This window comes from Scyliorhinus canicula, chromosome 4 (genome assembly GCF_902713615.1).
Source record: "Scyliorhinus canicula chromosome 4, sScyCan1.1, whole genome shotgun sequence".
Classification (NCBI taxonomy): domain Eukaryota; kingdom Metazoa; phylum Chordata; class Chondrichthyes; order Carcharhiniformes; family Scyliorhinidae; genus Scyliorhinus; species Scyliorhinus canicula.
In genome coordinates this window covers 225,864,107-225,888,207 of record NC_052149.1, presented here as the reverse complement: position 1 = coordinate 225,888,207, position 24,101 = coordinate 225,864,107, and the positions used below count along the sequence as shown (strand labels likewise).

At 49.7% G+C, this 24,101-nt stretch overlaps 1 protein-coding gene across 8 annotated transcripts in view; it reads right to left on the bottom strand.

Moving 5' to 3' along the window:
- Positions 1-24,101, bottom strand: part of larp1 (La ribonucleoprotein 1, translational regulator) — a 206,535-nt gene that overhangs the window by 67,773 nt on the left and 114,661 nt on the right. For all 8 annotated transcript variants that reach the window (XM_038796170.1, XM_038796165.1, XM_038796168.1 and 5 more), the window contains 4 exons: positions 20,243-20,387; positions 19,474-19,624; positions 19,138-19,307; positions 993-1,349 (listed from right to left, as the gene is read on the bottom strand). In XM_038796170.1, the coding sequence (XP_038652098.1) occupies positions 993-1,349; positions 19,138-19,307; positions 19,474-19,624; positions 20,243-20,387 (823 nt within the window). The remainder of the gene's footprint in view (positions 1-992; positions 1,350-19,137; positions 19,308-19,473; positions 19,625-20,242; positions 20,388-24,101) is intronic.

Sequence of the window (24,101 nt, the reverse complement as noted above, 5' to 3'; positions counted from 1 at the left end):
GGTGTCGCTGACTCAGTCAGCCTTTATTACCCATTCCTAATTGACCTTTAGAAGGTGAGGGTGAGCTGTCTCCTTGAACCGCTGCAGTCTGTGTGGTGTAGGTACATTCACTGTGCTGTTACGGAGAGGATTCTAGGATTTTGACCCAGTGACAGTGAAGGAACAGCAATATATTTCCAAGTCAGGATGGTGTGTGATTTGGCGGGGTCTTGCAGGTGGTGGTGCTCCAAGCATCTGTTTCTCTTGTCCATCTAGGTGAGAGAGGCTGTGCTTTTGGAAGGTGCTATCAAAGGAGCCGTGGCAAGTTGCTGCAGTGCATCTTGTAGATGGTACACACGACTGCAACTATGCGCCAGCGGTGGAGGGAGTAAATGTTTACGATGGTTGATGGGGTGCCAGTTAAGTAGGACATCCTGTCCTGTTTGGAGTACACTCGCTGCTAAAGAGTTCAAGAGGCTCTAATCATTCACTTCTCCCGCTAGTTCAACACAAAGCTGCAGCATGATTAGAAACCAGAGATGCAATCAGAGAGAGTACCTTGTGCACCCAGTTTCATTCTACATCTTCTCTTACTACTATCCTTGACTCTTTCACCGTTGTTCATTGAATATGAAGTGGAGATTTAATTATATTCAGATGGTGGACATGAATTAGGGATTCACTTGTGCTGATATTTATCTGGGCAGGCTGAAACTGTGGTGCTCGGTTGGAGGTGCATGACGTATAATCTTTGTCACCATTAAAGAAAGCTTGCAAGTGTATAATAGCTGGTTATCTGTAAAAACTACGAGGCTACGAACTCAGCTGCAACTTGGTGGTCCCGGGCTTGCAGCTTATGTAGCTGGGCTTTGAGGGCTTAGCGCAGCTGCAACAATTCAACAGGCTGGGGAATTGAAAGACAAAATGGAATGATTGCAGCTCTGAAGATGTTCTGACACCACAGAAATAACACTGCATCAGTTACCTGCAATGGTTGAACTCCACAGACCTACCTTTATAGTTGCATATTCTGGCTCATAATCCTCTTTCCACAGGTCCTGCTCGTAGTAGTAAAGGCCATCATTAATGACCTTACCAAACTCAGATGTCAGTTTTGCCCTGGAGACATGATTCCCTGTCCTGTCCCCACCGGGATGTTTCCTCAAATATGGAGGTGTCTGTGCCACAATCAGAATCTTGTTCACATCGCGATCGTCAATTTCACAGTCAGAATCTTCATCCGACCAGTCAGTGAACGTGTTCTTGCGTCCAACCATCTGTTCCATCTCCTCATCGAACATGAAGTCCAGCTCTTCTTGTTCTTCTTGGTCCGGCTTCAGAGCTGTTTGTGATTTGGGTTCCTCGGATTTCTGAAACGTAAAGAGTGACCATAATTCGATCAGTGCTGCATTTCAATATTATGCACCAAGAATATATCTCGAAACTTTGTACATTAAACAATCCATTAGAGTAATAATCAATTCTGTATCACGATTTAAATATACCCAATTCCTCACATTGTATTTGGCCTTTCACAGCACAGCAAGTGAACAAACAAACCAAGTCCGGTCAGAACACAAACACACTGATAGCTGGCACCCGACACCCTCAGGCACCTGGACCGACGCCCAGGTGCCTGAGGGTGTCGGCTCGGGTGTGGTGCCTGAGGTAGATTGGCCATGCTAAATTGCCCCATAGTGTCCAAAGATGCAGGTTAGGTGGGGTTACAGGGATGGTGGAGCGCCCTAGGTAGAGTTCTCTTTCAGGGGGTCGGTGTAGATTTGATGGGTCAAATGGCCTCCTTCTGAACTTTGGGGTTTCCATGGTTCACCCTCAGGTACCTGGCACCAGAATTGACACATTCAAGCTCAGCGCCGACCCGCTCGGGCCCCTGGCTCCAGCGCCGACCTGCTCGCGCACCTGGCACCAGAGCGCCACGCTCAGGCACCAGTGCTCCACGCTCGGGCCCCTGGCTCCAGCGCCGACCTGCTCGGGCACCTGGCACCAGAGCTCCACGCTCGGGCACCTGGCACCAGAGCTCCACGCTCGGGCACCTGGCACCAGAGCTCCACGCTCGGGCACCTGGCACCAGAGCTCCACGCTCGGGCACCTGGCACCAGCTCCACGCTCGGGCACCAGAGCTCCACGCTCGGGCACCTGGCACCAGAGCTCCACGCTCGGGCACCTTGCACCAGAGCTCCACGCTCGGGCACCTGGCACCAGAGCTCCACGCTCGGGCACCTGGCACCAGAGCTCCACGCTCGGGCACCTGGCACCAGAGCGCCACGCTCGGGCACCTGGCACCAGAGCGCCACGCTCGGGCACCTGGCACCAGAGCGCCACGCTCGGGCACCTGGCACCAGAGCGCCACGCTCGGGCACCTGGCACCAGAGCGCCACGCTCGGGCACCAGAGCGCCACGCTCGGGCACCAGAGCGCCACGCTCGGGCACCAGAGCGCCACGCTCGGGCACCAGAGCGCCACGCTCGGGCACCTGGCACCAGAGCGCCACGCTCGGGCACCTGGCACCAGAGCGCCACGCTCGGGCACCTGGCACCAGAGCGCCACGCTCGGGCACCTGGCACCAGAGCGCCACGCTCGGGCACCAGAGCTCCACGCTGGGGCACCTGGCACCAGAGCTCCACGCTGGGGCACCTGGCACCAGAGCTCCACGCTGGGGCACCTGGCACCAGAGCTCCACGCTCGGGCACCTGGCACCAGAGCTCCACGCTCGGGCACCTGGCACCAGAGCTCCACGCTCGGGCACCTGGCACCAGAGCTCCACGCTCGGGCACCTGGCACCAGAGCTCCCCACTCGGGCACCTGGCACCAGCTCCCCACGCTCGGGCACCTGGCACCAGAGCTCCACGCTCGGGCACCTGGCACCAGAGCTCCACGCTCGGGCACCTGGCACCAGAGCTCCACGCTCGGGCACCTGGCACCAGAGCTCCACGCTCGGGCACCTGGCACCAGAGCTCCACGCTCGGGCACCTGGCACCAGAGCTCCACGCTCGGGCACCTGGCACCAGAGCGCCACGCTCGGGCACCTGGCACCAGAGCTCCACGCTCGGGCACCTGGCACCAGAGCGCCACGCTCGGGCACCTGGCACCAGAGCGCCACGCTCGGGCACCTGGCACCAGAGCGCCACGCTCGGGCACCAGAGCGCCACGCTCGGGCACCTGGCACCAGAGCGCCACGCTCGGGCACCTGGCACCAGAGCGCCACGCTCGGGCACCTGGCACCAGAGCGCCACGCTCGGGCACCAGAGCTCCACGCTGGGGCACCTGGCACCAGAGCTCCACGCTCGGGCACCTGGCACCAGAGCTCCACGCTGGGGCACCTGGCACCAGAGCTCCACGCTGGGGCACCTGGCACCAGAGCTCCACTCTGGGGCACCTGGCACCAGAGCTCCACGCTCGGGCACCTGGCACCAGAGCTCCACGCTGGGGCACCTGGCGCCAGAGCTCCACGCTGGGGCACCTGGCGCCAGAGCTCCACGCTGGGGCACCTGGCGCCAGAGCTCCACGCTGGGGCACCTGGCGCCAGAGCTCCACGCTCGGGCACCTGGCGCCAGAGCTCCACGCTCGGGCACCTGGCGCCAGAGCTCCACGCTCGGGCACCTGGCGCCAGAGCTCCACGCTCGGGCACCTGGCGCCAGAGCTCCACGCTCGGGCACCTGGCGCCAGAGCTCCACGCTCGGGCACCTGGCGCCAGAGCTCCACGCTCGGGCACCTGGCGCCAGAGCTCCACGCTCGGGCACCTGGCGCCAGAGCTCCACGCTCGGGCACCTGGCGCCAGAGCTCCACGCTCGGGCACCTGGCGCCAGAGCTCCACGCTCGGGCACCTGGCGCCAGAGCTCCACGCTCGGGCACCTGGCGCCAGAGCTCCACGCTCGGGCACCTGGCGCCAGAGCTCCACGCTCGGGCACCTGGCGCCAGAGCTCCACGCTCGGGCACCTGGCGCCAGAGCTCCACGCTCGGGCACCTGGCGCCAGAGCTCCACGCTCGGGCACCTGAGCTCCACGCTCGGGCACCTGGCGCCAGAGCTCCACGCTCGGGCACCTGGCGCCAGAGCTCCAGGCTCGGGCACCTGGCGCCAGAGCTCCAGGCTCGGGCACCTGGCGCCAGAGCTCCAGGCTCGGGCACCTGGCGCCAGAGCTCCAGGCTCGGGCATCTGGCGCCAGAGCTCCAGGCTCGGGCACCTGGCGCCAGAGCTCCAGGCTCGGGCATCTGGCGCCAGAGCTCCAGGCTCAGGCATCTGGCGCCAGAGCTCCAGGCTCAGGCATCTGGCGCCAGAGCTCCAGGCTCAGGCATCTGGCGCCAGAGCTCCAGGCTCAGGCATCTGGCGCCAGAGCTCCAGGCTCAGGCATCTGGCGCCAGAGCTCCAGGCTCAGGCATCTGGCGCCAGAGCTCCAGGCTCAGGCATCTGGCGCCAGAGCTCCAGGCTCAGGCATCTGGCGCCAGAGCTCCAGGCTCAGGCATCTGGCGCCAGAGCTCCAGGCTCAGGCATCTGGCGCCAGAGCTCCAGGCTCAGGCATCTGGCGCCAGAGCTCCAGGCTCAGGGATCTGGCGCCAGAGCTCCAGGCTCAGGCATCTGGCGCCAGAGCTCCAGGCTCAGGCATCTGGCGCCAGAGCTCCAGGCTCAGGCATCTGGCGCCAGAGCTCCAGGCTCAGGCATCTGGCGCCAGAGCTCCAGGCTCAGGCATCTGGCGCCAGAGCTCCAGGCTCAGGCATCTGGCGCCAGAGCTCCAGGCTCAGGCATCTGGCGCCAGAGCTCCAGGCTCAGGCATCTGGCGCCAGAGCTCCAGGCTCAGGCATCTGGCGCCAGAGCTCCAGGCTCAGGCATCTGGCGCCAGAGCTCCAGGCTCAGGCATCTGGCGCCAGAGCTCCAGGCTCAGGCATCTGGCGCCAGAGCTCCAGGCTCAGGCATCTGGCGCCAGAGCTCCAGGCTCAGGCATCTGGCGCCAGAGCTCCAGGCTCAGGCATCTGGCGCCAAAGCTCCAGGCTCAGGCATCTGGCGTCAGAGCTCCAGGCTCAGGCATCTGGCGCCAGAGCTCCAGGCTCAGGCATCTGGCGCCAGAGCTCCAGGCTCAGGCATCTGGCGCCAGAGCTCCAGGCTCAGGCATCTGGCGCCAGAGCTGACATATGGGAACATGAGTAGGCCATTCAGCTCCTAAGCCTGCTCCGCCATGCAATAGGATTATGGCTGCTCCGACATTCCTCACATCCACTTTTCTGAACTTTCCTTGTAACCCTCGATTTCCTTGCTGATCAAGAATCTATCTCAGCCTTCAAAATAGACAAGGTCTCTGCCCCCACAGCTGTGGGGCAAGGAGTTCCAAAGATTCTTAATCCTAAGCAGAAATTCCTCATCTCATTCTTAAATTGGCATACTTTATTCTGAGAGTATGGCCTCCGGTCCCGGACTCTCCCATGATGGGAAGCATCCTCTCAGCATTTACCCTGTCAGCCCCTTAAGAATCCTATATGTTTCAATAAGATCACCTCTCATTCTTCTAGCGGAGACCCAACCTGTATAACCTATGCTCATAAAATAACCCCTCCATACCGGGGATTATCCTAGTGAACTTTCTCTGAACTGCCTCCAATTAATTACCTTTCCTTAAAGAAGCAGACCAAAACAGTTCACAGTACTCCAAATGTAGTCTCACCAGTGCCTTGTACAGTTGCAGCAAGACTCCCCGACTCTTATACTCCGACTCCCTTGAAGTAAGGGCCAACATCCCATCAGCCTTACTGATTACATGCAGTACCTGTGTGCTGGCTTTCGGTATTATGCACAAGTTCCCAAGTCCTTTGATTTGCAGCTTTCTGCAGTTTCCGTTCTGTTCTCCCGTCCAAAATGAACTTTACATTTTCCCACATTATAATCCATTTCCCAATTTGCTGCCCACTTCCTTAACCTATTAATATCTCTTTGCAAACTGTTTGTTATCCCTCTCGAAACTAGCCTTTCCACCTATTTTTGTGGCGTCTGCAAATTTGGCTACAGTATATTCAGTTCCTTCCTCCAAATCATTAATATATATTTTAAGCAGTTGCAGTCCCAGCACTGATCCCTGTGGAATTCCACTGGTCACAGATCAGCAACCCGAGAAAGGACTGTTTATTCCCACTCACTGTTTCCTGCCCATTAACCAATTCTCTATCCATGCAAATATACTACCTCCAACACAATGGGTTCTTATCTTATCACTTTTGTGAGGTACCTTGTGGAAATCCAAATGCAGTACATCTACTGGTTCCTCTCTACCTGCTCTGGTTGAGGCTTCCTCAAAACCTTTAATAAATTAGCCAGACATAATTTCTCTTTCATGAAGCCATGCTCATTCTGCTTGAATAAATTATGATTTTCTAAATGTGCTATTATTCATTAATAATGGATCTCAACATTTTTAAACAATAGGATGTTAGTCTAATCGGCCTATAGCTATCTGCTTTTTGCCTCCCTCCCCTATAGGGGTGTCACATTCGCAGTTTTCCAATCCTCCAGTAATTCCCCAGAACACAAGGAGTTTTGGAAAATCACAACCAATGCATCCACTATCTCTGTAGCTACTTATTTTAGTATCCTAAGCCATCAAGGCCAAGGGGCTTATCTGCCTTTAGCCCCATTAGTTTATCTAAAACTACTTCTTCAGTGATGGCGTTGACATTTAATAGCTCCCTCGTATTCTTTATTAATGGGATGTTCAAAGTATCTTCCACCATAAAGACTAATGCTAAATATCCATTTAACTCCTCTGCCATTTGCTTGTTCCCCATAACTATTTCCCCAGATTCATTTTCTAAGGGGCCTATGTTCACTTTGACCTCTGTCTTCCTTCTTAAAGAACCTCTTGTCAGTTCTTAGATTCCTTGCTAGTTTTCCCTTGTAGTTTATTTTCTCTCTATTATCTTTTTAGTCCTCCTTCGCTGGATTCTGAATTTATCCCAGTCTTTGGGCTCGTACTTATTTGCTTTTCCTTTCAACTTAATATTCTCCTTAACTTCCTTGTTAGCCACGGTTGGTTTATTGCTCTCTTATAATCTTTCCTCCTTAATGGGATATATTTTTATTGAGTCATGAAATACCTCTTCAGTCTGCCACTGTTAATCTATCCGCCCAGTCCACTTTAACTAACTCTATCCTCATTTCATTGTAATTCCCTTTAAGTTAAGCACAGTTGTTTTTGAAGTTTCTCCCTTGTAAACTGAATATTAAATTCTATCATGTTATTATTAGCACGGTAGCACAAGTGGATAGCACTGTGGCTTCACAGCGCCAGGGTCCCAGGTTCGATTCCCCGCTGGGTCACTGTCTGTGCGGAGTTTGTACGTTCTCCCCGTGTCTGCGTGGGTTTCCTCCCACAGACCAAAGCCGTGCAGGTTAGGTGGTTTGGCCATGATAAATTGCCCTTAGTGACCAAAAAAGGTTCGGAGGGGTTATTGGGTTACGGGGGTAGGGTGGAAGTAAGGGCTTAAATGGGTCGGTGCAGACTCGATGGGCCGAACGGCCTCCTTCTGCACCTTATGTTCTATGTTCTATGATCTTTCACTGAGGTAATTTAATACACCTGCCTCATTACCCATTGCCAGATCCAAGATAGCCTGTTCCCTGAATTGCTCCACGATCTATTACGCTTAGAAACTATCCCTAATGCACTCTATGAATTTGTTGTCATAGCTACCCTGTCCAACTTGATTAACATGATTAACCCAATCAACATGAAAACTAAATACATCCATAATTATTGCTCTGTTATTTTGACATGTTCCTATTTTTTGTTTATAGGATCTCCAACAGTCTGGCTACTATTTTGGGGCCTATACACTACTGCTACCATTGTCTTCTTTCCCTTGCTTTGTTATCTCCACCCAAATGGACTCCACATCATTCGAGTGTAGATCATCTCTCTTAACTGTCCACATTTGCAAATAAGACCGTCAGACTTTATTCTGAAATGTAATAGGAAAATATGGCTTGACCCACTGCACTTTTTATTGATTGATGGGATGCAGGCAGTGCCAGCAAGACCAGCATCTAGTAGCCATTCAAAACTATCCTTCGGGTGGTGGCAGTGAGCCACTTTCTTGAACTGCACCACACAGTAGCACAGTGGTTAGCACTGTTGCTTCACAGCTCCAGAGTCCCAGGTTTGATCCCGGCTCGGGTCACTGTCTGTGTGGAGTCTGCACGTTCCCCTAGTGTCGGTGTGGGTTTCCTCCGGGTGCTCCGGTTTCCTCCCACAAGTCCCGAAAGACGTGCTTGTTAGGTAATTTGGACATTCCGAATTCTCCCTCAAGTGTACCCAAACATGCGCCGGAATGTGGCGACTAGGGGCTTTTCACAGTAACCTCATTGCAGTGTTAATGTAAGGCGACTTGTGACAAAGATTAATAACACCTGTGCCAAAAGTGCTTTAACTTGCGATGTTTCAGGATTTCATAATTTTTATTTAATGTCAATGAAGGAACTGCGATGTATTTCCAAGCCAAGATGGTGCTCGACTTGGAGGGGCACCTGAAGAAGCCGAGAGTCTCATACGCTCGCTGCTCCTGCCTTTCGAGGTGGTTTGGGAAGTGCTGCCAAAGGAGCCTTGATAAGTTGCATCTTGTAGATGGCACGCATTGCGGTCAGTATGCTAGCGGTGGAGGGGGCGAATGTTTAAGGTGGCATATGGGATACCACCAAAGTGATCTTTTTCCCCGAATGGTCCAGAATTTCTCAAACTTCTTGAGCAATGTGGGAGCTGCAATCATCCAGGTAAGTATTCCATCCCACATGCCTGATTTGCTTCATAAGAGTGGAAAGGTTTTGGAAGTAAGGAGGAGAATCACTCTCCACAAAATTCCCAGACTCTGATTTGCTCTTCTAGTCACAGTATTTATGTGGCTGCTGCAGTCAAGTCTGGTCAATGGTAACCCGCAGGATATTGATGGTGAAGAATTCAATTATCGTAATGCAACTGACTGTTAAGCGGAGGCCTTTGGACTCTCCTACTGGAAATGGTAGTTGCCTGGCACTTGCATAGTGCAAAATGTTACTTGCTACTCAGCAGATCAACTCTAAATGATGTCCATGTCCTGTTAACACAGGCAGAGGCTGCTTCATTACCTGAAGTGTTGTGAATGGAACTGAACACTGCCCTGTCATCAATGATCATCCACAATTCTGTCCTTATGATGGAGGGAACAACCTTAATAATTAAATGTAATTATACCTAGGATCCTGCTTTGAGAAACTCATGCAGCAATGTTCTGGGGCAAAGGTTTTTAAAAAAAAATAAATGTAGAGTACCCAATTCATTTTTTCCAATTAAGGGGCAATTTAGCATGTTCAATCCACCTACCTTGCACATCTTTGGGTTGTGGGGGCGAAACCCAGGGGAGAATGTGCAAACTCCACACGGACAGTGACCCAGAGCCGGGATCGAATCTGGGACCTCGGCGCCGTGAGACTGCAGTGCTACCACTGCGCCACCGTGCTGCCCAATTCTGGGACAAAGGTGATTGGCCTTCAACAACCACAATCATGTTCCTCCAGCCAGTAGGGAGCATTGATGCCACATTCAGTCAAATACTCAATTCCTCACAACTGAAGTATATCCCAGTGAGGAAGAACAATGGTAAGAGGGGTAAAAAAACATCCATGGCTAAACGAGGTGGTCAAGAACATTATAAGAACAAAAACTAAGGTGTATATTACAAAGGCCAGTGGCAGGCTGGAAGATTGGGAAGTTTCCAAACAAAGGGATGCTAAAAAAGTAACAAATGCTATGGTAAATTACGAAAAGAAATCTAGCGAAGAATATTAAAAAGGATAGCAAAAGCTTCTACAGGTACATAAAATGAAAGAGTCGCAAAGGTGAATATTGGTCCCTTGGAAGATGTAAACTGAGTTAATAGTGGGCTACACAGAATGGCAGAGATGCTAAATCAATACTTTGCCTCAGTTTTCATGGTGGAGGACACTAGTATCATTCCTAAAGGAACAGGCAATTCAGAGGTAATAGAAAGATGGAACTTGGTCCAATCAGCATCAATAGGGAAAAGGTACTCACCAAACTCTTGGGATTGAGGGCAGACAAGTCCCCAGGGCCTGATGGCCTACATCCTAGGGTGCAAAGTGGCAGTGGCAATAGTGGATCAATGGGTTATGATATTCCACATTTCCCTGGACATGGGAAAGGTTCCAGTGGATTGGAAAAATGCTTGTGTCACCCTCTCAATTCAAAAAGGGAGGGAGGCAGAATGTAGGAAATTACAGACCAGTTAGTTTAACATCGGTTGTTGGAAAATTGTTAGAATCAACTATCAAGGACGTAATATCAGGACTTTTGAAATGAAATGAAAAAATGAAAATCGCTTATTGTCACGAGTAAGCTTCAATGAAGTTACTGTGAAAAGCCCCTAGTCGCCACATTCCGGCACCTGTCCGGGGAGGCTGGTACAGGAATCGAACCGTGCTGCTGGCCTGCTTGGTCTGCTTCAAAAGCCAGCGATTTAGCCCAGTGAGCTAAACAAAGCCAAAACGCTATCCATCAGAGTCAGCATAGTTTTATGAACGTCAAATCATGTTTGACTAACATGCAAGAGTTGTTCGAAGATGTAACAAGCAAAGTGGATAATGGGGACCTTGTAAATGTAGTATATCTGGACTTCAGGAAAACATTTGATAAGGTACCACACAGAATTCACAAGGAAGAGCACATGGGATTAGGGGTAACTTATTAGCTTGGACAGAAGACTGGCTGACGGACAGGAGACAGAGAGTCGGGATTAATGGGTCTTTTTCTGGATGGCAAGATCTAACTAGTGGGATGCCACAGGCTTTGGTCCTTGGGCCCCAGCTATTTACAATCTATATTAACATCTTGGATTCAGGAATAGAAGGTTCTATAGCCAATTTCACAGATGACAAAAACAGATGGAACAGTAAGCTGCAATGAGAAAATAAGAACCTTACAAATAGATATAGATTAGGAGAGTGGTCCAAAATGTGGCAGATGAAGTTTAACATGGATAAGAATGAAGATATGCATTTTGGTTGAAAAAAATGTGACGCCAACTTATTATCTGAATGGAGAGAGACTTTGGGGTGCTCCGATACAGCAGGATCTGGGTGTCTTCGTGCACGAGTCACTGAAAACTAGCAGGCAGGTGCAGCAGGTAATAAGGAAAGCAAATGGAATGTTGGCATTTCTAGCAAAACAAATTGAGTATAAAGGTAAGGAAGTGTACAATCCATTGGTGAGACTGCACCTGGAGTATTGTGCACAGTTTTGGTCCCCATATTTGAGGAACAATGTAGAGGAATTGGAGGCAGTTCAGAGGAGGTTCCCTAGATTGATTCCAGAAATGAGGGGTTTGTGGTATGAAAGATTAAACAGTTTAGGCCTATACTCTCTGGAGTTTAGAAGAATGAGGGGAGATCAAATTGAGGCATACTAAATGCTGCAAGATATGGATATGAGATGTGGAGCAGATACTTCCTCTTGTAACACATTCTAAAACGAGGGGCCATAATCTTGAGGGAGCAAATTTAAAACAGATTTGAGGAGAAACTACTTCTCCCAAAGGGTTGTAAATCTGTGGAATTCGCTACCCCAGAGTGCGGTGGATGCTGGGACAGTGAGTAAATTTAAGGAGAAGTTAGACCGATTTCTAATTGGTAATGGGTTGAAGGGTTATGAGAACGGGCAGGACAGTGGAGTTGAGGTCAGGATGGGATCTGCTATGATCACATTGGTGCTTAGGCTCGGGAGGATAAATTGCCTACCCCTGCTCCTGGATCATGTGTTCTAGGGAGGAGATGCTCTGGCTGATTTTGCAATCCAGCTCTTGGTCTGTAGCATTGTAGATAACAGATGAGGAACATATCAGCCATGATAGAATGGCAGAGCAGACTCAATGGGCCGAATGGCCTAATTCTGCTCCTATATCTTATGAACTGCCTTGATGTCAAGGGCAGTAACCTCACCTGTTAGGTTACCTGTGCTTTAACCAAGGCTGCAAAGAGCTCTGGAGCGGGTTGCCATTATTTATTATTATTGGTGTTATATATTATTGGTATTATAATTGGTGAGTAAGTGCCATTTGATAGCACTGGTGCTGACAACTTCCAACTCTCTGTTCGATGATAGAGAGTATACAGGGGCAGTAATTGGCAAAGTTAAACTTTCTCTGCATTTTTAGGATAAGGAATGCCTAGACAATTTTGCTCTTCTGGGTAATTCATACCAGTGTTATAGCTAGTTCTGGAGGACCTGGTGTTGTAAGACTTCTTACTGTGCTCACCCCAGTCCAACGCCGGCATCTCCACATCATGGCTATTCAATGAGACCATTGAATAACTAATCTGATATGATAATTCTCAACTCCACACCTGCTGTATCCCCAAAAGCCTTGATTTGCTTATTGATTAAAAATCTGTCCATCTTAGCCGTGGACATAGTTAACGATTCAGCCTCTGCAGCCCACTGTGGTAAAGAATTCCACAGATTCACTACCATTCGAGAGAAGAAATTCCACTTCATCTTCTGCCATAAATGGGCAACCCCTTATTCTGACATTGCGATGTCTGGTCTGAAACTCTCAAAAAGGGAAACCTCTCAGCATCTAATCCTGTCAAGCCCCTTGAGATTCCTACATGCCTCAATAAGATCACCTCCCATTCTTCTCAACTCCAATGAGTACAGGTCCAACCTACTAGAGCTCTCCTCAGAACAAAAAATCGCTCCATAGCCAGGATTAACTGAGTGAACTTTCTCTGGACCACCTCCAATGCCAGTATCACAATTCTTGGATACACCCTGTCTCACCAGCAAGACAGACTCAGCAGAGGTGACGGCACAATGGCATACAGTCGGGAGGGAGTTGTCCTGGCAATCCTCAATATCTGGACCCCATGAAGTCTCAAGGCTTCAGGTTAAATGGACAAGGAAACTTTCTGCTGATTACCACATACCGTCCACCATCAGCTGATGAACCAGTAGTCCTCCATGTTGAACACCACTTGCAGGAAGAACTGAGCGCGGCAAGGCACAGAATATACTCTGGGTGGGGACTACAATGTCCCTCACCAAGAATGGCTTGGTAGTACCACTACATACCAAGCTGGCTGAGTACTAAAGGATATAGTTTCTAGACTGAGACTGTAGCAGATGGTGAGGGAACAAGAGGGACAAACTTACTTGACCTCATCCTCACCAACCAGCCTGCTGCAGATGCATCTGTCAATGACAGTATCAGTAGAAGTGACCACTGCACAGTCCTTGTGGAGACAAAGTCCCGTCTACACATTGAAGATACCCTCCATTGTGTTGTGTGGTACTACCACCGCGCTAAATGGGAGAGACTTCAAACAGATCTAGCGACTCAAGACTGGGCATCCATGAGGCATTGAGCCATCAGCAGCAGCAGAATTGTATTCAACCACAATCTGCAATCTTATGGCCCGGCATAGGCCCCACTCTACCATTACCAGCAAGCCAGGGGATCAACTCTGGTTCAATGAAGAGTGCAGGAGGACATGCCAGGAGCAACACCAGGCATACCTAAAAATAAGGTGTCAGTCTGGTGAAGCTACAACACAGGACTACTTGCGTGCTAAACAGCATAAGCGGCAAGTAATGGACAGATCTGAGCAATCCCACAACGTACACATTAGATCTAAGCTCTACAACATCCAGCCGTGAATGATGGTGGACAACGAAACAACTCACTAAAGAAGACTCCACACATATCCCCATCCTCAATGATGGAGGAGCCCAGCGCATCTGTGCAACAGACAAGGCTGAAGTGTTCGCAACAATCTTCAGCCAGAAGTGCCAAGTGGATGATCCACCTCCGAAGTCCAGCATCACAGACGTCGGTCTTTAGCCAATTCGATTCACTTCACCAGATATCAAGAAACGGCTGAAGGCACTGAGTACTGCAAAGGCTATAGGCCCTGACAATATTCCAGCACTAGCACTCAAGACGTGCTCCAGAACTTGCCGCACCCCTAGCCAAGCTGCTCCACTACAGCTACAACACTGGCATCTAACCAGCATTGTGGAAAATTGCCGAGGTGTGTCCCATACACAAGAAACAGGACAAATCCAACCCAGCCATTTACCACACTATCAGTCTATTCTCCATCATCAGCAAAGTGATGGAAGGGGCCATCAACAGTGTTATCAAACAGCACTTGTTGAGCAATAACTTGTTCACTGATGCTCAATTTGGGTTCAGCCAGGATTACTCAGCTCCTGACCTCATTACAGCCTTGGTTCAAACATGGATAAAAGAGCTGAATGCCAGAAGTGAGGAGAGAGTGACTGCCCTTGACATCAAGGCAACATTTGACTGAGTATGGCATCATGGAGCCTGAAAAAAAGTGCAGCCAATGAGAATCAGGGGGGAAACTATCGGCTGGTTGGGAGTCAAATCTGGCACAAAAGATGGTTTTGGCGGTTGAATGTCAATCATCTCGGCTCCAGGACATCACTGCAGGAGTTCCTCAGGGTAGTGATCTAGGCCCAACCATCTTCAGCTGTTTCATCAATGATCTCCCTTCATCATAAGGTCAGAAGTGGGAATGGTCGTAGATGACCTCATAATGATCAGCATCATTTATCACTCCTCAGATAATGAAACAGTCCATGCCCAAATGCCGCAATATCCAGGCTAGGGCTGACAAGTGGTAAGTAACATTCACACCAGACAAGTGCCAGGCAATGACCATCTCCTATAAGACAGGTTCTAACCATCACTACTGACATTCAATAGCATTACCATCGCTGAATCCCCCACAATCAATATCCTGGGGCTATCATTGATCAGAAACTCAACTGGACTAGCCACATTAATGCTGTGGCTACCAGAGTAAGTGAAAGGCCAGGAATCCTTCTGCGAGTAACTCATCTCCTGAAGCCCCCAAAGCCTGTCCACCATCTACAAGACACAAGTCAGGAATGTAATGGAATACTCACTTGCCTGGATGAGTGCAGCTCTCAACACTCAAGAAGCTCAACACCATCCAGGACAAAGCAGCCCACTTAATTGCTACCCCTTCCATAAACATTCAAACCCTCCCGACGAACAGTGGCAGCCATGTGTACCATCTACAAGATGCACTGCATGAACATGCCACGGGTCCATAGCCAGCACCTTCTAAACTCACGGCCATTATCATCTAGTAGGACAGGCAGCAGTTGGAGGTTCTCCTCCAAGTCACTCGCCACCCTCACTTGGAAATATGATGTGGAGATGCCGGCGTGGGACTGGGGTGAGCACAGTAAGAAGTCTTACAACACCAGGTTAAAGTCCAACAGGTTTGTTTCAAACACGAGCTTTCTGAGCACTACTCCTTCCTCAGGTGAAATCACCTGAGGAAGGAGCTGCGCTCCGAAAGCTCGTGTTTGAAACAAACCTGTTGGACTTTAACCTGGTGTTGTAAGACTTCTTACTTGGAAATATGTCACCATTCCTTCACAGTTGCTGGGTCAAAATCCTGAAACTCCTTTCCTAACTGCACTGTGGGTGTACCTACATCTCAGGGACTTCGGGGTTCAAGGCGGCAACTCACTACCACCTTCTGAAGGGCAACTAGGGATGGGCAATAAATGCTGGCCTGCCCAGGGATGCCCACGTCTGTAAATGAATTTTTTAAAAGTATATTCTCCCTTAGACCAAAATTATTCACTGCATTCTTTTCATACATAATTTTTAATTCATTCTTGGATAAATCATAGAATTTACAGTGCAGAAGGTGGCCATTCGGCCCATCAAATCTGCACCGGGCTCTTGGAAAGCCCACACCTCCACCCTATCCCCATCCAGTAACCCCACCCAACACAGAGGGCAATTTTGGACACTAAGGGCAATTTAGCATGGCCAATCCACCAAGGCTATAGAAGTAGGAGAATAGCACAGAAGAATGCCTGGCTTAAAGGTTTGTGCAGGAGGGAGGGTTTTAGATTCCTGGATCACTGGGCCAGTTTCTGGGGAAGGGGGTACCTGTACAAGCAGGACAGTCTACATGTGAACCAGAGCAGGACTAACATCTTTGCTGGTGAGTTTGCTAGTGCTGTTGGGAGGAGTCAATGCTTTACTGGCAAGGTCAGCATATACTGCCCATCCATTGTTACGTGGAGAACATAGTGATTCTGTAGTCACACATAGGCCATACATAAGATCAGGCTTGGTGGGTGAAAAAAAATGGCCAAAGTCCATCTAACCTCCTTTTATCATTCCTGTAGTCACATTGTATGAGGACAATAGAGGTTGCTGACTAACTACTGCAATCAATCTCTATCAATTAATCTACAACAGACCCAAACACAAAATGAGGAAACTCCCAGTGGAGGAGAGATTTGGGAAACGGAGGTCCAAAGTCACCTATTCCTCCCGAGCACATTACTCACTCTGTTGTCCCAAAGGACACAAATACTGGATCCCAAAACGTTATCTGAAAGGAATCTCTGTAATTTGTGTTTGGATGAATCAGTATGGTTTAAACCCACCATCTCCCCAGGGAGTCTGTTCCATAATTGAACTGTTCACTCACTGAAATGCTCTTTCCATAGATTAGCTTTGAATTAATTCCTCCTTCACACAGAGGCAGGGATACTTTCCTGCTCTGCATAAGAGGCACTATAACCTATTTGCAAACACGGATATATACTTAGCATTTGGATTCAGGTTGCTCTCACACAATTATAGTTTTTCTTTGTTTTAAACTTTCAAATGGTTTACATACTCCCCATGTCTACGTGGGTTTCACCCCCACAACACAAAAGGATGTGCAGGGTAGGTGAATTGGCCATGCTAAATTGCCCCTTAATTGGGAAAAATGAAATGGGTATTCTAAATTTATATAAAAGAAAAACTTTCAATTGGTTTGTGAATTTGTATTGAGGTCACGAATAATCAAACAATTGAAATGGTTAAGCCCCAGGATGCTTTCGACGTTGATGTGTCAGAACACAATTTGGCTGACTACACTGTTTAAACATCTGCTGAATGTGTAGGATGCTATGTCTATTTAACTAAAAATTTTGTCAAATACATTACGAAATGAGATAGTTAAGATAGCCTGAGATAAAGAAATAAGGAAATGTATAATAGAGCGAAGATGAGTGGTTGCATGTTTGATGGCACCCAAGGGGTCATCTGTAAATTGTGGAGGTGGTACGCAATTTTTTTTGGGGGGGGGGGGGAAAGAGAGAAACACGGCAAAAGGATTAAATTGCAAACCTTACTTGGCGTCAGTTTTTAATGCTTAATAATGAAAAAGTTTCTTAAAATCATAAGAGATAAGAGGAGTGGGGCATTTGGTCTGCAGGCATTTGGTCTTCAGGCCTGCTCCACCATCTGATAAGATCATGCCTTGGCTGAAATTATCTTGTTCCTTTAGAATTCGAAATGAGCAACCATCAGCTCTCAAACCTCCTCGCATCCAGGGAGACCAGGCCAAATTTACATATTCACACAAATAATGCAATCCCTCCATACCTTCAATCATTCTGGTCACTTTTCTTTGCATCATTTCAATAGCTGCAATATCCTTCCGTCACTGTAACGTACATCGCTTTCTAAGAGTGGTCACACCAATGATTTATCAAGAGGCAAGGAGAGGTCATGAAGGCCCCGCCTTCTCAACCTTGCCCCTCACCTGAGGTGTGGTGATCCTCAGGTTAAATCACCACCAGTCAGCTCTCACCCTCAAAGGGAAACGCAGCCTATGATCATCCAAGACTATGGCGACTTTGTCTTTGACCTACAAAGTGGCAGGATTACTTCACTCAAGTATCTCGCTCAATATTGACCTTTTCTACATTGGAATAGTTGATTTGCCTTCTTCAATAGCACCCTGTTGCATGGTTTCAATGTATTGACAATCATAATGAGCAGATCTTCCAATTTTCAGTCACATTTTGTTTCCTGTTTCAATAGCAGTCCCTTCCTGTACTTCTAATTCCAACTGTGCAAGAACAACAGATCTCAAGCCCTAAAGGGCCAGAAGGATCAAGATTTTCCGACAATCTAAAATTACCACTTTCATGGAGGCCAACATTTTATTTTTAGAGTTTTTTTAAAAAGTTCAGATTTTCCAACTGCCAACTGGTGGAATTTGAATTAAAATTCTCTAGATTATTAGTCCAAGTTGTGTTAAACCTCTTTAAAACACTGGTTTGGCCTCATCTGGAGTAAATCTGGCCACCACATTTTAGGAAGCATGTGAAGGTTGTAGAGGGGGTGCAACAAAGGTTGACAAGAATAGTTCCAGATAGGAGGAACTTCAGTTATGTAGATAGATTGGAGAAGTTGGAACTGTTCTCCTTGGAGAAGATCGAGAGGAATGAACTGCCTGGAAGTGTGGTGCAGGCAGGTTCAATCGAGACACTCAACAGGGCATTAGATGATGTGAATAGAAGAATACGACTGGGTACAGGAAAAAGGCAGAGGGAATGGCACTAAGTCAGGCTGCTCATTTGGACAGCCAGTGGCGATGTGATGGGCCGAATGGCCTCCTTCTGCATTGTAATAATTCTGTGATTTGATAGTTCAAAATAGGCAGGGAAAAACTGGTTTCGTTCGTAGAAGGATTGCGAACTAGAGAGCACAGCTTTAAGGTAGTTGGTAACAGAAGCAATGGGGGCATGAGGAAAAACTTTTTTTTTTTTAAAAACAGTGCATGGTTTAGACCTGGAATGATAATTTGGTGGAGACAGACTCAATTTAATTATTGAAGAGGGAATTGGATTAATCGGTGAAAAAGAAGAATATGCAGGGCTATAGGAAGATGGCGGGGAGTGACACTAGATGAACTGCTCCTAGAACGTCAGCACAGGCACAACGGGCAGAATAATCATGCCTTTTAAGCAGGTTACTGCTAATTAAGTTAAATTCTAGAAGTGCTGCGAAAGGCAACAGTCCATTGAACACATGGAGGATAAACCACAACAGGCCAGGATAAAAACAACAGCGTCTCTTTAATTCTTTCACATGATTTGAGCATTAATATAAAGGGCAACATTTCTTGCCCACCCCCAATTGCCTTTGTGAAGATGGTGGCGAGCATTGTTCATGAATTGCTGCAACAATGCTAAGACCCATGGGATGGAGGCGAATGAAATGACTGCGAGAGAAGGAAGTGCTCGAGACTAACCTTTGGTTTTGCAGGAGCTGGCCGGTGTCGTTTTTTCACTTCTATCCATGTATCAGAGTCCAGGTCTGGGAGGCTGGTAGAAAGTCCTTTTGGCAAAGTCTTCAAGTTGCTGGGCTCCTCAGTCTTGGAACTTGCAGCACTTCCTGCCCGAGGAGAGCCTGGAGCCGACTCTTTAACAGAGAGAGTGAGACAAAGTGAGACACAGAAGATACCCTCTGCCAAGTACAGCGCCGCGTTAACTGAAAACCCACCAACCTATACGATCTATCCCAGTGCCCACTCCATCCAACATGATACATGCCACCCCAGTAATCACCCAGCCAGTGTCACACTCACCAGTCTGCTTTTTGTAAGTCTGCCCCGGAATGAATTCTGGGCAATTCAGTAAACGTGTGAAGTCAGTCTCTGGGAGAGGCCATTTTTCAGGGTTTTCCTTTTTTCGGATTTTCTTGTCCACCACTTCCACCTCCGTGCTGTCCTTCAGTGCCTAAGGAACACAAACATTCTTATTGGGGGAAACACAATCTGACAGACAGCTTGAAATTCGGCTAAAAAAAAAAAAGATTTCAGAAATTTACTGACCAGGCAGCATAAATGTACAATGTTGTCAACTCTCCTCTTTAAACCCTCACTCCCCCTTCCTCTCCTATAAATATTCCCTATCTCAATCACCTCACTCTCTCTTCCCACCAACAATGATCTCTGTCCTCAGCCTCAACTGCCTTCAAACTTGTAGCCTCTGGGTACATTGCAAAATGGACTTTTCAACCTTTTATGGTTCTCAGCTTTTGTGTAACAGACCGGTTGTTGCAGTTCTGAAAGATTTCCTATTCCTGTTCTAATGTAGCCACAGTAGCAATGCTTTTTCCAGCCCCTCAGACTATATTTTTATATCACTGCAGCTCCCTAATCAGCCTGGAGGGGTGAAGCTGGGAAATCTCCATCAGAAGCAGCGATGACTCGCTCTGCCGCCACACAGCAACAGAGGTAAAATTTATTCCCATTAAACGGAGAAAAAACACAGACATTGTGAGAATGAAGATATTTAATAAGAAATCTTGCATACAGTAAACGAGATGGAAAGCTGACAAACATCATAACTGACCTCCAAGATGAGATTGACATCAGTGGTTAATGCCTGTACACGGTGAAAACCTCCAATTAATGAGACAGGCAGGAAACCATCAGCATCCATTTTTCTTCTCAGGAAAAAGTCTCTTTCCAAGTTATCCAGGCTAAAGTAGTACTCACTGAAACATAATAAATGTATAATTATCAATTATACGCAAAGTACACACTGTACTTTGGGGAAGAGGGGATGGGGACGACGAGCGGAGAATGGGGAAGGGGGGTTGTGGATGATGAGCGGAGAGTGGGGAAGGGGGTTGGGGACGACGATCAGAGAGAGGGGTAGGGGGATGACGATCGCAGAGTGGGGAAGGACGATCGGAGAGGGGGGTAGGGGGATGATGATCGCAGAGTGGGGAAGGGGGGGTGGGGGACGACGATCGGAGAGGGGGTAGGGGGATGACAATCGTAGAGTGGGGAAGGGAGGTTGGGGACGACAATTGGAGAGGGGGCTGTGAACGACGATCGGAGAGCGGGGAAGGGTGGGGTGGGGACGTCGAATGGAGGGATGGGGACGACGATCGGAGAGTGGGGAGGGGGGTTGGGGACGATGTTCGGGAGGCGGGGAAGGGTGGGGTGGGGACGACGGTCGGAGAGCGGGGAACGGAGGTTGGGGGACGGTGATCGGAGTGGGGAAAGGTGGGATGGGGACGATCGGAGAGCAGGGAAAGGAGGTTGGGGACAACGCTCGGAGAGCGGGGAAGGGAGTTTGGGGACGATGGGTTGGGGACGACGAGCGGAGTGGGGGGAAGGGGGGTTGTGGGTCGCCGATCGGAGCGGGGAAGGGGGTTTGGGGACGACCGGAGAGCGAGGAAGGGGAGTTGGGGACGACAGTCGGAGAGCGGGGAAGGGGAGTTGGGGACGACGGTCAGAGAGCGGGGAAGGGGGGTTGGGGACGACGATCGGAGAGCAGGGAAGGGGGGGTTGAGGACGACGGTCGGAGAGTGGGGAGGGAGGTTTGGTCGAAGGTCAGAGAGCGGGGAACAGAGGTTGGGGGACGGCGATCGGAGTGGGGAAGGGTGGGATGGGGACGATCGGAGAGCGGGGAAGGGAGGTTGGGGACGATGATCAGAGAGTGGGGAAGGGTGGGATGGGGACGATCGGAGAGTGGGGAAGGGAGTTTGGGGACGATGGGTTGGGGACCACGAGCGGAGAGTGGGGAAGGGGGGTTGTGGGTCGGCGATCGGAGTGGGGAAGGGTGGGATGGGGACGATCGGAGAGCGGGGAAGGGGTTGGGGACGACGGTCGGAGAGCGGGAAAGGGAGGTTGGGGACGCCGATCGGAGAGTGGGGAAGGTGGGTTGGGGACGACGGTCAGAGAGCAGGGAAGGGAGGTTGGGGACGATGATCGGAGAGTGGGGAAGGGAGGTTGGGGACGACGGTCAGAGAGCAGGGAAGGGAGGTTGGGGACGACGGTCAGAGAGCAGGGAAGGGAGGTTGGGGACGATGATCAGAGAGTGGGGAAGGGTGGGATGGGGGACAATCGGAGAGCGGGGAAGGGGGTGTTGGAGACAATCGGAGAGTGGGAAGGGGGGTTGGGGATGACGAGCGGAGGTGGGGACGACGATCGGAGAGCGGGGAAGGGGGGTGGGGGGAACGAGCAGAGAGTGGGGAAGGGGTGGTGGGGACGACGAGCAGAGATTGGGGATGGGGGGGTTGGGGACGGCAATCGGAGAGTGGGGAAGGGGGGTGGGGGTGTCGAGCGGAGAGGGGGAAAGGGGCTGGGGACAACGATCGGAGACTGGGTAAAGGGTTTGATTTGATTAATTATTGTCACATGTATTAGTATACAGTGAAAAGTATTGTTTCTTGCATGCTGTACAAACAATGCATACCGTACATAGGGAAGGAAGGAGAGACTGCAGAATATAAGGTTTCAGTGATAGCAAGGTGTAGAGAAAAGATCAACTTAATACGAGGTAGGTCCATTCAAAAGTCTGATGGCAGTAGGAAAGAAGCTGTTCTCGAGTCGGTTGGTACGTGACCTCAAACTTTGGTATCTTTTCCTGACGGAAGAAGGTGGAAGAGAGTATGTTCGGGGTGCATGGAGTCCTTAATTATGCTGGCTGCCTTTCTGAGGCAGCGGGAATTATAGAGGGATTCAATGGATGGGAGGCTGGTTTGCGTGATGGACTGGGCTACATTCACAACCTTTTGTAATTTCCTGCGGTCTTGGGCAAAGCAGGCTCCATACCAAGCTGTGATACAACCAGAAAGAATGCTTTCTATGGTGCATCTGTAGAAGTTAGTGAGGGTCGTAGGTGACATGCCAAATTTCCTTAGTCTTCTGAGAAAGTAGAGTCGTTGGTGGGCTTTCTTAACTATAGTGCCGGCATGGGGGGGGACCAGGACAGGCTGTTGGTGATCTGTACATCTAAAAACTTGAAGCTCTCGACCCTTTCTACTTCGTTCCCGTTGATGTTGACAGGGGTATGTTCTCCACTACGCTTTCTGAAGTCGATGACAATCTCCTTCGTTTTGTTGACATCGAGGGAGAGATTATTGTCGTCGCACCAGTTCACCAGATTCTCTATCTCATTCCTGTACTCTGTCTCGTCATTGTTTGAAATCCGACCCACTATGGTGGTGTCATCAGCAAATTTGAAGATCGAGCTGGAGGAGAATTTGGCCACACAGTCATAGGTGTATAAGGAGTATAGTAGGGGTCTGAGGACACAGCCCTGTGGGGCACCTGTGTTGAGGATGATCGTGGAGGAGGTGTTGCTGCCTATCTTTACTGATTGCGGCCTGAGAGTTAGAAAGTTCAGGATCCAGTCACAGAGGGAGGAGCCGAGGCCAAGGCCACGGAGTTTGGATATGCGTTTCGTAGGAATGATGGTGTTGAAAAGATAGAATTAGAGGGTATGCTGGGCACAGCTTGCCAGAAGTTCCCTCGCTCCGGCACCATCTTTCTTTCAAGGGGGGTTGGGGACGACGAGCAGAGAGTGGAAGGGGGTTGGGGACGACGAGCAGAGGGTGGGGAAGGGGGGTTGGGGACGATGAGCAGAGAGTGAGGAAGGGGCAGAGAGTTGGGGGGGGGGGTGGAGATGAGCGGAGAGGGGAAATAGTCTTTGGACTACTAACCCAGTAACTAAGCAGTATGCTACTGTGCTATCATAAGCCCAGGAGTGGGACCAGTGTTCAAGTTGAAAGGGTGGTCAGGGCTTTGTCAGGACTTCGAACTACAGTAGTCCCCCTTTATATTTCTGATTGGAGGGAGAGAGCAGCCGGCAGTGTCAATTTCAGCGGCTGGCTGATTGCTTCAGTGAGAGAGCAGCTTCCCTCTCCTGTTCAAAGTGAGCTGGCCGCTGAAATTGACACTGCCGGCTGCTCTCTCCCTCCAATCAGAAACATTAAAACTTAAAAGTTGGATTGGAGGGAGAGAGCAGTGGGCAGTGTCAATTTCAGCGGCTGGCTGATTGCTTCAGTGAGAGAGCAGCTTCCCTCTCCGGATCAAAGTGAGCCGGCCGCTGAAATTGACACAACTGACAGTTGGGGTCCATAAGCCCCCCCGCGGTATATCGCGAACCGCGGTATTGCGGAGCGCGGTATAACGGGGGACTACTGTAGTAACAAAAGAGGATAGTGGGGGGAATCAAGTTTAAATAAAAATGTTTTCCTCTAATTTAGAGTACCCAATTAACTTTTCTTCCCCAATTAAGGGACAATTTAGCGTGGCCAATCTACCTAACCTGCACATCTTTGGGTTGTGAGGGTGAAACCCACGCAGACATGGGGAGAATGTGCAAACTTCACACACAGAGAGCCGGGGCTGGGATCGAACCTGGGTCCTCAGCGCTGTCAGCAGCAGTGCTAACCACTGCGCCCCAAGCCGCC